This window comes from Scylla paramamosain, unplaced genomic scaffold (assembly GCF_035594125.1).
Source record: "Scylla paramamosain isolate STU-SP2022 unplaced genomic scaffold, ASM3559412v1 Contig2, whole genome shotgun sequence".
NCBI classification, from domain to species: Eukaryota; Metazoa; Arthropoda; class Malacostraca; order Decapoda; family Portunidae; genus Scylla; species Scylla paramamosain.
In genome coordinates this window covers 1,940,001-1,952,500 of record NW_026973667.1, presented here as the reverse complement: position 1 = coordinate 1,952,500, position 12,500 = coordinate 1,940,001, and the positions used below count along the sequence as shown (strand labels likewise).

Sequence of the window (12,500 nt, the reverse complement as noted above, 5' to 3'; positions counted from 1 at the left end):
ATAGATTCATACATACCAAAAAACAAACCAAAAAACAAACCAACACAAACACACACACACCTGCATGATGCCGGGCTCAGGTGTGTAGATGTGTGGCACCAGCTTGTCATATACCTGCATAAACTCATCAATGGGCAGAGAGGAGCAGGACAGGGCAAAGTAGTGACGACTGGAGGAGGAGGAGGAGGAGGAGGAGGAGGGAAAAGATTAAAATCACAAAATTAATTAATACCTAACACAGAATTATTACTCAAGACAAGAATCAAAACAAGGAAGAATAATCAATAAATTTCATTTTTTGTTAAAACTATCACCCTTGAAAACCCCAATATAACTTCCACTGCAGCCTGTTAAACTCTCACAGGAACCATGAAAACACCCTTGAAAACCCTAATAACTTCCACTGCAGCCTGTTAAACTATCACTGGAACCATGAAAACATCCTTGAAAACCCTAATAACTTCCAATGCAGCCTGTTAAACTAAAGAACCATGAAAACACCCTTGAAAATCCTAATGACTCCACTGCAGTCTGTTAAACTACCACTGAAATCTTGAAAAACCCAGTAATTTCCACTACAGCTTGTCACAGAGAGAGGGGGCCCTGGCAGCCTTTTAAAAACACTCTAGTAAAAAACAAAACAAGCTAAACACACTTACTAATACACACTCTCCTTGTAAGAGTCACCAATGAAGAGGTGGTTGTCGCCAAGGTGAAGCAGCGAGTCCACTCTCTCCGCCACTTTGAGACTCTGTGGAAGAGGCAGAGGAGGTGGAGGAGGAAGGAATGTGAGGATGGATAGGATAGAGTGAGTGGTGGAAGGTGAGGATTGAGTAGGAGAGGAGGAAGAAGATGGAGAAGGAGGAGGAGAAAAAGGATGAGGAAAGAGGAAACAGGCAGTAATGAATGAGTAACAACACTAACAATAACAAAAACAATAACACTAACAATATCAGTGGCCACAATTCAGGAACGCTCAGCTCTCTCACCACGACTGTTTTCCAAGGCCACAGAGATGACTAGCCGGGCTCTCAAGAGTGTTTCTCCTGTTAATAATGTTGAAATCTTGTTAATCTGTCACTAACACCAACATCCCTGAAAACCTGTGTAGCTTGAACTAGAGCAGTGGTTCTCAGCCTGGGGCCATGGCAAGAATTTACAAGGGCCATGTTGGGCTGTTACAAATCAAACATTTCTAAATAATGTTAAGAATCTGAATAAAAAAATCTTGCATCAGTCTGTCCGGGCAGAAGAAAAATTTCTACTTTTAATTGATTACTTTGGCAATAAAGTTTTAAGTTACATAATATTGTAACAAATGTGTATGTACATATATATTCAACTATTTATTTATTTTTTTTTTATCTTTTTGTCGAGGTGGGATTTGGGAGAAAATGAAGAGGAGCCATACAAATGTTGAGAATTCATGAAGGGGGGATGGAGAGAAAAAGGTTGAGAAGCACTGGTCTACAGCCTTTGGAATGTAAAAATCTTGTTAATCTGTCACTAGAACCACAAAAACACCCTTAAAAACCCACGTCACTTCAACTAGAGCCTTTGGAATGTAGAAATCATGTTAATCTGTCACTAAAACCACAAAAACACCCTTAAAAACCCACGTCACTTCAACTAGAGCCTTTGGAATGTAGAAATCATGTTAATCTGTCACTAGAACCACAAAAACACCCTTAAAAATCCACGTCACTTCAACTAGAGCCTTTGGAATGTAGAAATCATGTTAATCTGTCACTAGAACCACAAAAACACCCTTAAAAATCCACGTCACTTCAACTAGAGCCTTTGGAAAAGTAGTGGAGCTGCAGTGCTGAAGTGTTGCAAGATGGACCTCTACACCACCACCACCACCAGTACCTTGAGGTGGTTCCTGGCGACCTCCATGGCGGTGACGAAGAAAGAGGTGTCCTTGGGGTCCTGCAGGGTGAAGGACTGTCCCTCCAGCTGGTCCAGGATGCCCACCAGAATGTCACTCCTTGGTCCACCTGAGGATGCAAGGGATGGATTACCTAGCCTAACCTAACCTAACCTAACCTAACCTGACCTAACCTAATCTATCTTGACGTGACCTAGCCAAACCTACATTATGTAAATCAATCTGACCTAACCTAGTAACTTGATCTAACTTAACCTTACTTACCTAACCTTATGTAAACTTAATTAATCTGACCTAATCTAACCTAACCTAATCTAACTTCATCTAACTTAACCTAACCTAGCCTAACCTAACCCAACCTAACCCAACCTAACTCAACCTAACCTAACACAAACTAAAATAACCTAACCTAAACTAACCTAACTTAACCTAACAAAACCTAATCTAACTTAACCAAACCTAACCTGTTAACACACACAGATATACCCACATACAAACTAGACTATACAACCCTCCCCTCTTCTCTCTCTCTCTCTCTCTCTCTCTCTCTCTCTCTCTCTCTCTCTCTCTCTCTCTCTCTCTCCCACACGTACGGTCCCTGCAGTGAATGAGGAGGAGGTAGTAATAAGTTGCCAGGGAAGGTTTGATGCCCAGCTGGTGAAACTCCATCAGCACCTGAGAGAGAGAGAGAATTAGGTTAGGTTTATATAAAGGGGATGGTAAATAAATTGTGCGATTACAAGCCATGCTACATCACAGGCTTGTTAGGACCGGTGGTGTTGGTGGTTTGTGGTCACCGATAATAAACAGAGAAGTGAAAAATGTAAAATGGAGATGATAATAATGATAATGATAATGATAATAATAATAATAATAAACAACAACAACAACAACAACAACAACAACAACAACAATAATAATAACAACAACAATAATAATAATTACAATAAGGCCATTAGAATAAGAATGAGAGAGAGAGAGAGAGAGAGAGCCAGCACCTCACCTTGAGACTGAGGTCCCGTGCCTGCCTCCAGCCTGACACCTGTGCCAGCGCCTCCAGTGTGGCATTGAGGGTGCCCAGGTCAGGCTGCACATCCCTCTCTGCCATGGTACACAGCAGCTCCTGGGACAGAGAGAGGGAGGGAGTGAGTGTGGCAGTGTTAGTGTGTCTGTGTCCTCACCCGCCTCACTGCCACACACTCCTTGACACACCCTGTATACTACTACTACTACTACTACTACTACCTAACGTAACTTAAAGCAGAGGTTCCCAATGGTGTGTAGTTCTAGAAACCATACACCATTGGGGAAAACGTCCTGTTACCAGCAGCCAGGGCACTGTTCATGAATTGTGTGCAGAGGATGATGCCATGCAAGCTGATGTGTCACCCTCACCACAACACTGTGCCCACAAGGATGGCTGGTGTGGTAGAGGATGTCGCTGTACAACTTCTGCAGCGAGTGCCAAACAGTGAGTATCTTGCACTGCAGCAGGACGAGAGCACAGGTGTTACCAACGAAGCACAGCAGCTCGTGTGTGTCAGACTTATCAGTGAGGAGACACTTGTTGAGGAGACACCTAACCTAACCACTACTACTGCTGCTGCTACTACCACCATTCACACACACACACACACACACACACACACACACACACACACACACACACACACACACACACACACACAACACAACTACCACACACTTCACTGAACACTAGGAAAAACTAAACAAAAAAAGGTGCAAACTAGGCTAAGAGAAGTTGCAAAAATTAACAAAGAAAATAATAACAAGATAAAAACTAGTGACAAAACTAAAAAAAAAAAAAAGCGACCTCACACACACACACACACACACCTGCACCAGTTGCCAACGGAGGTCAGAAGCATCACGCAGGAAGGACGCAACCCGTATGAGTGCATTGTGGGTCCCTGTGTCAAGAGGGATGCCCTTCTCTCGACACTCCTGGTAAAGCTGCCATGCCCTGTCCACCTGCAGGAGAGAGAGAGAGAGAGAGAGAGAGAGAGAGAGAGAGAGAGAGAGAGAGAGAGAGAGAGAGAGAGAGAGAGAGAGAGAGAGAGAGAGAGAGAGAGAGAGAGAGAGAGAGAGAGAGAGAGAGAGAGAATAGTTAAATATGCTTACCCCCCCCCCAGCACCCTCCTTACCCTCCTAACACTCTCCCTCACCCCCTGGCACTGTGGCACTCACCTGCAGGTACTGTGCCATGCCGCGGATGAGGGCACAGTACGCAGCCGGCCCTCTGGTGGTGAGTGACGCAAACACCTCCTCTGCTAATCTGTTGTCCCTGTAAGTAAATAAGTATGTAAGTTGTTTGGTGTTAATATATTAAAATGTTTCTTTTTTCAGGGTTGTAGTGTGAACCCAACCTAACCTAACATTCCCTAACCTAACCTAACCTAACATTTCCTAACCTAACCTAACCTAACATTTCCTAACCTAACCTAACCTAACCTAACCTAACATTCCCTAACCTAACCTAACCTAACATTTCCTAACCTAACCTAACCTAACCTAACCTAACCTAACCTGATGCACAATGAGGAAAATAACAATAATTAACAATACTGATATAGATAGCAATAACAATAACAATAATAATAATAATAAAAATAATAGTAATAATAATAATAATAATAATAATAATAATAATAATAATAATAATAATAATAATAGCAATAATATGTAATAACTAAATAAAGAAACAATAAATTAATTTGTGTGTGTGTGTGTGTGTGTGTGTGTGTGTGTGTGTGTGTGTGTGTGTGTGTGTGTGTGTGTGTGTGTGTGTGTGTGTGTGTGTGTGTGTGTGTGTGTGTGTGTGTGGAAGAGATAGAAAACTTTCCTCCTCCTCTATCAAATCTTTCTTCCTCCTCCTCTTCCTCCACTTATTCCTATGTATCATTTTTTTTCCTAATCCTCCTCTTCTTCCACTTCCTTATCCTCCTTCTCCTCTTCTTCTTCCTCCTCAAACTACCACCACTTCTCCTCCTACTCCTCCTCCAACTTCACCTCTTCTTTCTTTTCCACCTCCACTTCTTCTCCTCTCCCTTTACCACCACCTCCTCCTCTTCCTCTTCAACTTCTCCTAGTCTTCCTCCTCTCCTGTTATTCCTTCCTCTTCTCTTCCTCCACTCACTTCCATGTCTTCCTGGTGGTGGTGGAGGCTTGTCTGTACCACCTCTCCTCCACCCACTCCACATCCACCTGCTCCTCCTCATTGTAGAAGCACAGCAGCTCCAGAAGGTCTTGCAACAGTTCATCTGGGAGAGCTGTGGAGGAGAGAGAGAGAGAGAGAGAGTCAGTACTTCCATGTGACTAAAACCATTCCTGAGCAAATTACAAAATCAGGGTAGAGCTGTGGTTTATCCAGTGCAAAAAAAGAACAGACTTGAGGAAGCAGTGGGAGAAAAGACACCAGACAGCGATGCAGAGGATGTTATGAGAAGATATCACTGTGAGGGATACAAGGTGGTCTTAAACAAGGCTACTAGGGCTTGTACCTTCTGCAACAAATGTAATGGCCAGCTACACCTTTGTATTTCATGTGTCAATGCAGACAAGACTCATGCGATCAGTGACACATGTGGCAATGAAGCTAATAGTAGGACAGTCTAACATTATGAGTCAGGGATATTGATCTGCACCATTACTGTATATTCCGTTATGAAAGCAATGTTTTCATTAATTAATCAGGACATTTAATTTTTAATGTTATTTGCTACAAGTGGTGTTTTCCTTACAATCAATTACTGTTACAATGGAAATAAAATGTCACCAAGGATTACATGTATATTGAAAGCTTGTTTTTCCTCTCATACCTGCACTAGTCACTTCATTATTCATACATTCATTACCTGTCACCATTGCAACACTAGCACAGTCATAATAATCACAAATTTACACACTAATTGTTTATATACTCATGTTTCCAAAAGTTTTTCAAGAGGGCCATCCAGGTCACATATGTACCAGCAGGCAGTGTGTCAAGCATCTGCTGGGTACACTGGTGACCCAATACACGGTTAACCTGTCAAGTTAGGAAGGTGGGCAAGAGAGAGAGAGAGAGAGTGGCAGGTACAGTTAGGTTAGGAAGAGAGAGTGTGAGAGGTCAGGTTAGGTAAATATACAGACAAACAGAGGTACACCCACCTACACCCTGGTTCTTACACAGATGGTACACAGTGACGGCATTGGCCACCTCCCCCCGGGCCACCACCCCCACCAGTGTGTCCACCCCCACCTGCTCCCCCTCCTGGTACTGCTGCTTGGGCTGGAAACTCTGCCACACACACACACACACACACACACACAATGATTAATATTAGGTTGGTTAGCAGGCTGACACACACACACACACACACACACACACACAGATTAATGTTTGGTTTGTTCGAATATGCTTATGATAATTCTTACACACACACACACACACACACACACACACACACACACAAATGCAATGATATGTTTAGTTTGTTTTGGTATTATAAAGTTATACGTATATACATACATAAATACATTGACAAGGGCTATATTAAGTTTTTTTCTGTTTATAGAAGTTATGTCAATGGTAGTTCTTATATAAAGACACACACACCCTTGAAAACCCCAATAACTTCCACTGCAGCCTGTTAAACTATCACTGGAACCATGAAAACACCCTTGAAAATCCCAATAACTTCCACTGCAGCCTGTTAAACTATCACTGGAACCATGAAAGCACCCTTGAAAATCCCAATAACTTCCACTGCAGCCTGTTAAACTATCACTGGAACCATGAAAACACCCTTGAAAATCCCAATAACTTCCACTGCAACCTGTTAAAGTATCACTGGAACCATGAAAGCACCCTTGAAAACCCCACCAACTTCCACTGCAGGCTCTCAAACTACAGAACCATAAAAACAGCCTTGCGAACACAGCGTACCTCAATGAATGGGTCGTCCGGACGGTGACTGAACAACCTAGGATACTTCTCTCTGATCCACCTAGCTGCCTTACGACCAGACTCCTTTGAGAGAGCATAGGACCTCTTGGTTAGGTTGGAGTAAGGGTTGAGGAATGGGTCATCTGAGTACTTGTAGTGTGGCCCTGTGGTGTCCTGCCCCACTGTGCCAGCCAATGCCTGGAGGAGGAAGAAGAGGGTCAGGTTATTCAGTCACTCACTCTCCACAGCCAACAAGCACACTGCCAAGCTTTTTATTTATTTATTTTTTTTTTATGTGGGAGAGGCATTAGCCAAAGGCAACAAAAAATCCAATGAAAAAAATAAAAAATAAAAATAAAAGGCCCACTGAGATGTTGTTCTCTTCACTGTTCTACTCCTAAATCTGTTAACAGTGGTGTTCCTCAGGGTTCTGTCCTGTCACCCACTCTCTTCCAATTATTCGTCAATGATCTAAACCAAACTTCTTGTTCTATCCACTCCTACGCTGATGATACCACCCTGCACTTTTCCACGTCCTTTCACAGATGTCCAACCCTTCAGGAGGTAAACATTTCACGCAGGGAAGCCACAGAACGCTTGACTTCTGATCTTTCTAAAATTTCTGATTGGGGCAGAGCAAACTTGGTATTGTTCAATGCCTCAAAAACTCAATTCCTCCATCTATCAACTTGACACAACCTTCCAGACAACTATCCCCTCTTCTTCAATGACACTCAATTGTCCCCCTCTTCTACACTGAACATCCTTGGTCTGTCCTTTACTTATAATCTGAACTGGAAACTTCACATCTCATCTCTAGCTAAAACAGCTTCTACGAAGTTAGGTGTTCTGAGACGTCTCCGCCAGTTTTTCTCACCCCCCCCCCCAGCTACTAACTCTGTATAGGAGCCCTATCTGTCCATGTATGGAGTATGCTTCACATGTCTGGGAGGGTTCCACTCATACTGCTCTTCTAGACAGGATGCAATCAAAAGCTTTTCGTCTCATCAACTCCTCTCCTCTAACTGACTGTCTTCAGCCTCTCTCTCATCGCTGCAATGTTGCATCTCTAGCTGTCTTCTACCGCTATTTTCATGCTAACTGCTCTTCTGATCTTGCTGACTGCATGCCTCCTCTCCTCCTGTGACCTCACTGCACAACACCTCTCTCTCACCACTATTCTGTCCACCTCTCTAACACAAGAGTTAACCAGTATTCTCAATCATTCATCCCTTTCTCTGGTAAACTCTGGAACTCCCTGCCTGCTTCTGTATTTCCACCTTCCTATGACTTGAATTCCTTCGAGAAAGGTTTCAAAACACTTATCCTTCAATTTTTTACTACCAATTTGGACACTATTTGGGGATTGGCATCTCACTGGGTCTTTTTTTTTTATTATAGAATTTTTGCTGCCCTTGACTGGTGTCCCTCCTGAAAAAAAAAAAAAATGCAGACCAGACAGTACAGTATTGGGAGGGAAGAAAGGAGAGGGTGTTGTGATAAAAGAAAAGAAAAGAAGAGGAATTTTCAGTGATGAAGAAGAGATGACAGGAGGAAAGGAGAAGAAACAAAATGAAAAAAAGAAGAGTTTTCAGTGATGAAGAGATGACAGGAGGAAAGAAGAAACAAGAGGGTGTTGTAGTAGTACAAAGAAAAAACAAAGAGGACTTTTGAGTGATGTAAAAGCAATGGGAGGAGAGGAGGAGAAAGAAGGCAGAGGTTAAACAAATTCTTTTCAAAACTTTCCTGTCACACCTTTGAAAACAACAATAACTTCACTACAGTCTACTGGAAACCTAAGAAATGAAAACACTTAAAAATACAAGCACTTCTCTCTCTCTCTCTCTCTCTCTCTCTCTCTCTCTTCCATCCACCCATCCACACACCTGGAGGATGTCAGTGGGGGAGCGCTGGATCCTCTTGGGGATGACAATGGTGTCCCCAGCTGGTGTCCCCAAGCCCCGGTGCTGGGACGCTCTGAAGGGGAGGTCATGATGTGTGTGAGGTGTGTGAATAAGTAGAGACTCAACACGTATTACCAGAAGCAAGGCAGATATACAGACTTGTTTACTACTACTACTACTACTACTACTACTACTACTACTACTACTACTACTACTACTACTACAAATATGATGGGGCTGAGAGAGAGAGAGAGAGAGAGAGAGAGAGAGAGAGAGAGAGAGAGAGAGAGAGAGAGAGAGAGAGAGAGAGAGAGAGAGAGAGAGTGTGTGTGTGTGTGTGTGTTGCCTTGGTGGCCTTGTATAGAGGCAGACTCATATTTCACAGCATATGATGTAATTCATTGCATTTTGTGAAGCATGTGTGTGTTTCTCTGTGGACGGGGCATCTGCAAAGTGTGGGAATTGTTCATTGTTATCATTTATTATCTATCTATTGCTTGGGCATTTGTAGCACCAGCCACAATTCAAACATTGCAAATTTACCTTCACTCATCACTCCTCTTCACATGTTTAGCTTAGCTTACCTTAGCTTAGGTTTGGTTAGGTTAGGTTAATGTGGGTTAGGTTAGGTTAGGTTAGGTTAGGTCAGGTCAGGTTAGGTTAGGTTAGGTTAGGTTAGGTTAGGTCAGGTTAGGTTAGGTTAGGTTAGGTTAGCTTGTGTTAGGTTTGGTTAGGTTAGGTTAGGTTAGCTTGTGTTAGGTTAGGTTAGGTTAGGTTAGCTTAGGTTAGGTTAGGTTAGGTTAGGTTAGGTTAGGTTAGGTTAGGTTAGCTTGTGTTAGGTTAGGTTAGGTTAGGTTAGGTTAGGTTAGGTTAGGTTAGGTTAGGTTAGGTTAGGTTAGCTTGTGTTAGGTTAGGTTAGGTTAGGTTAGGTTAGGTTAGGTTAGGTTAGGTTAGCTTGTGTTAGGTTAGGTTAGGTTAGGTTAGGTTAGGTTACCCAGATACCCAGATTCTGTGGTGAATGCAAGATCAGTGTTGAATTTTGAAAGAAAATTGGATAGGGTGTGGAAGTGTCAAAGACAAAAATGGGATTATGCAGCAACAACTGAAAACATTTGCCTCACTCATAGTGACCACTTGACCGCAGAGACCATTCACAACCAGAATCCAAGGAGCCCAGAACCTGAATTACTGGGAAAGGCTCAATCAACTGAAGCTTTGTTCACTCCAGCGACGTCAGGAAAGATATGTTATAACGTACATTTGGAAAACTTTGGAAAACCTAGTTCCTGACAGAGGCCTTGAGGAACACCACCATCCCCGAAGAAGACGGCTCTGCGGTTAATCTGGACATCAAGTCTGTGTAACATACAAGCACAAAACTCATGTCATGTAGAAGGCTTGGTGACCTTGCCGTAAACGTAAAAAAAACTGGGGGCACGTGTCTGGTATGGCTGCAGCAGCATTCAAGTGAGGTGAAATTCAACATTTTCTAAGTCCAGCGAGCTCCGCACCAGTCAAGAGTAAACAATGAAATGGTTTTGTGTTGTTTATTGTTGGGATTTGTGGGTAACGGCATATTAGAATTTCATGGCACCTACAGAGCTGATCCCTCCAATCGTACGCTGCCACTCGTGACAACGTTCCCCGGTAGGCTGAGTTATGCTCTTCATTTGTTGCAGGGACACGTCAGGCGTTCTGATAGAGGCTCACGGTCACTTGTCAATATGGCTGGCCAGTGGAGGGAGAAGGGAGAAGCAAACAGTGGCAGCATTTGGCAGGAAAAAAAGTCACCATGTGGGATATTTAGCGACAGCAATGTCCAAGATGCGACAAGCAGACGTAAAGAACAGGTGCCACATTTTTACCGAGGAAGCCGCCAAGCTGTGCCCACCTCCATCGCCCTGGTCTCCACACCACACCACCAACTCAAGTCAGCACCTCACACTGCTAAGCCATGATGGTATAATTACTGAGGTCCCTCATTTGGTTAGGTTAAGGGGGGGATCCGCCTATATTTAAGAAATAGTGCGAATTTCTTCTAATTCACACAGTACATGCATAGCATTATGCTAATCATCATATCCAAATTTGGTGTGGATATGAGTGAAAAAAAAATTTTTATGAATTTTTTTTAGTTTTTTCGACAATTTTCAAATTCTATAGGAATCGCCAATTCTTCACCGATTTTAATGTGACTTTTACAGTAATACCCCATCATCTATGTCTTCATATATCCGATCCAAAATTTTTGAAAATCTTCTTTTTTATATATGTTTTTATTTTTTTTTATTTTTGTACTAGTCTAGACGTAAAAAAATCATTGAAAAAAAAGTTTTTACCTATATCTAAATTTTCGAATCGGATTAATTTTCTACAACCATTCAATATTTTTGTCCCAAGATTTCAGCCAAATTGGACAAAAACTAAAGGAGGAGATAGCATTTGTGTGTGAAAAACCATGGTTTTGAGAAAACAGCGATCAAAGTTTGCCTTCCGATTTTTCGTGTTCCAAGTGAAGTAAAACTACAATAAGAGACCCTCACCCGTCACAAGGCTGTGGTATACTTGTTGGAGGTTTACCTCTGTATACTGGTTTTCCTCCCCACCTGCCAGCTTGAATGTTGTAGGTGGTGCATGGCAATAATTAGTACCACATTCCTGGCAATCAACACTGATGGTGGTGTCCCATCTGTTAGCAACAGGTGTTACTGCAACCTCCTTCCTGCATCCTCGCTTCTTGCATTGGAGCCCAGCAACCATAGCACGTAACTGGCTTCCAGTTATGATATATTTCTCATCATAATCTTCTGTCACATCAGGCAAGCGGCTGGATGTGAGCTGAGTCCTTGTCAATGTCCGTGGCACGCGACACAAGGCAGCAGCAGGTGTTGATGACGATGCAGCAGGTGTGAAGGCAGCAGATGACGATGCAGCAGGTGTGAAAGTAGCAGATGACGATGCAGCAGATGATGATCCAACAGGTGTGGAAGCAGCAGGTGTGGGTGGTGATGGTGGTGGTGGGGGTGGTGAGGGTGGCGCAGCTTGCGTTGTGGCGGGTGTCGTGTGTGCTGGTGGTGGTGGTGGTGGCGGGGAGGCAGCGTCATCCACACGATCCTTCCTCTCACTGCCCAATCTCCTGGCTCTTCTACTCTGAAGTACTCTCCTCTTCAGCTTAGGCATGTCTGTGGCAGAATTCAGAAGTAGATCTTCAAAAAAGGCATGGATAAGTGCAATATAAGCAGAAGTAGCAGCGCGTACCACCCTTGCAGCCTCTCTCCTCTCTCTGCTGGTGGCTGGGAGGCGTGCTGCGTGGGTCTGGCTGCCTCGTGGCCGGGAGGATGCCTGATGTATGAGGATGTGTTTTCACTTCATTATTTCTTCATAAAATAGTTATTTCGAGCGTAAAAGAAAAAAAAAACAACATGCATACTCCTCCTTTACCAGCGCGTCACGGACATTTAATAGACATTTAAAAGGCTGCTCGCTAGGCCCTTTAAAAATGCGGTAGAGAAAAAAGGACTTCACCATTCGATAGTAGATGGATACACGGTGTTGCCTGGCTTTAGAACAGAAAACCGATATTTTTCACCCAAATTTCAAAATATTAAGGCGGATCCCCCCCTTAAGCTGGATTAGGTTAGGTTATGCTACTTTAGGTTAGGTTATGCTAGGTTATGCTAGGTTAGGTTAGGTTATGCTAGGTTAGGTTAGGTTAGGTTATGCTAGGTTAGGTTAGGTTAGGTTAGGTTAGGTTATG

The 12,500-nt window shown here is 43.0% G+C and overlaps 1 protein-coding gene across 2 annotated transcripts in view; it reads right to left on the bottom strand.

Moving 5' to 3' along the window:
* LOC135096009 (small ribosomal subunit protein mS39-like) overlaps positions 1–12,500 on the bottom strand; it is a 17,642-nt gene that overhangs the window by 3,975 nt on the left and 1,167 nt on the right. For both annotated transcript variants that reach the window (XM_063997193.1, XM_063997192.1), the window contains 11 exons: positions 8,726–8,816; positions 6,840–7,037; positions 6,062–6,191; positions 5,049–5,181; positions 4,100–4,196; positions 3,749–3,883; positions 2,895–3,014; positions 2,485–2,566; positions 1,873–2,000; positions 660–751; positions 61–169 (listed from right to left, as the gene is read on the bottom strand). In XM_063997193.1, coding sequence (XP_063853263.1) covers positions 61–169; positions 660–751; positions 1,873–2,000; positions 2,485–2,566; positions 2,895–3,014; positions 3,749–3,883; positions 4,100–4,196; positions 5,049–5,181; positions 6,062–6,191; positions 6,840–7,037; positions 8,726–8,816 — 1,315 coding nt within the window. The remainder of the gene's footprint in view (positions 1–60; positions 170–659; positions 752–1,872; positions 2,001–2,484; positions 2,567–2,894; positions 3,015–3,748; positions 3,884–4,099; positions 4,197–5,048; positions 5,182–6,061; positions 6,192–6,839; positions 7,038–8,725; positions 8,817–12,500) is intronic.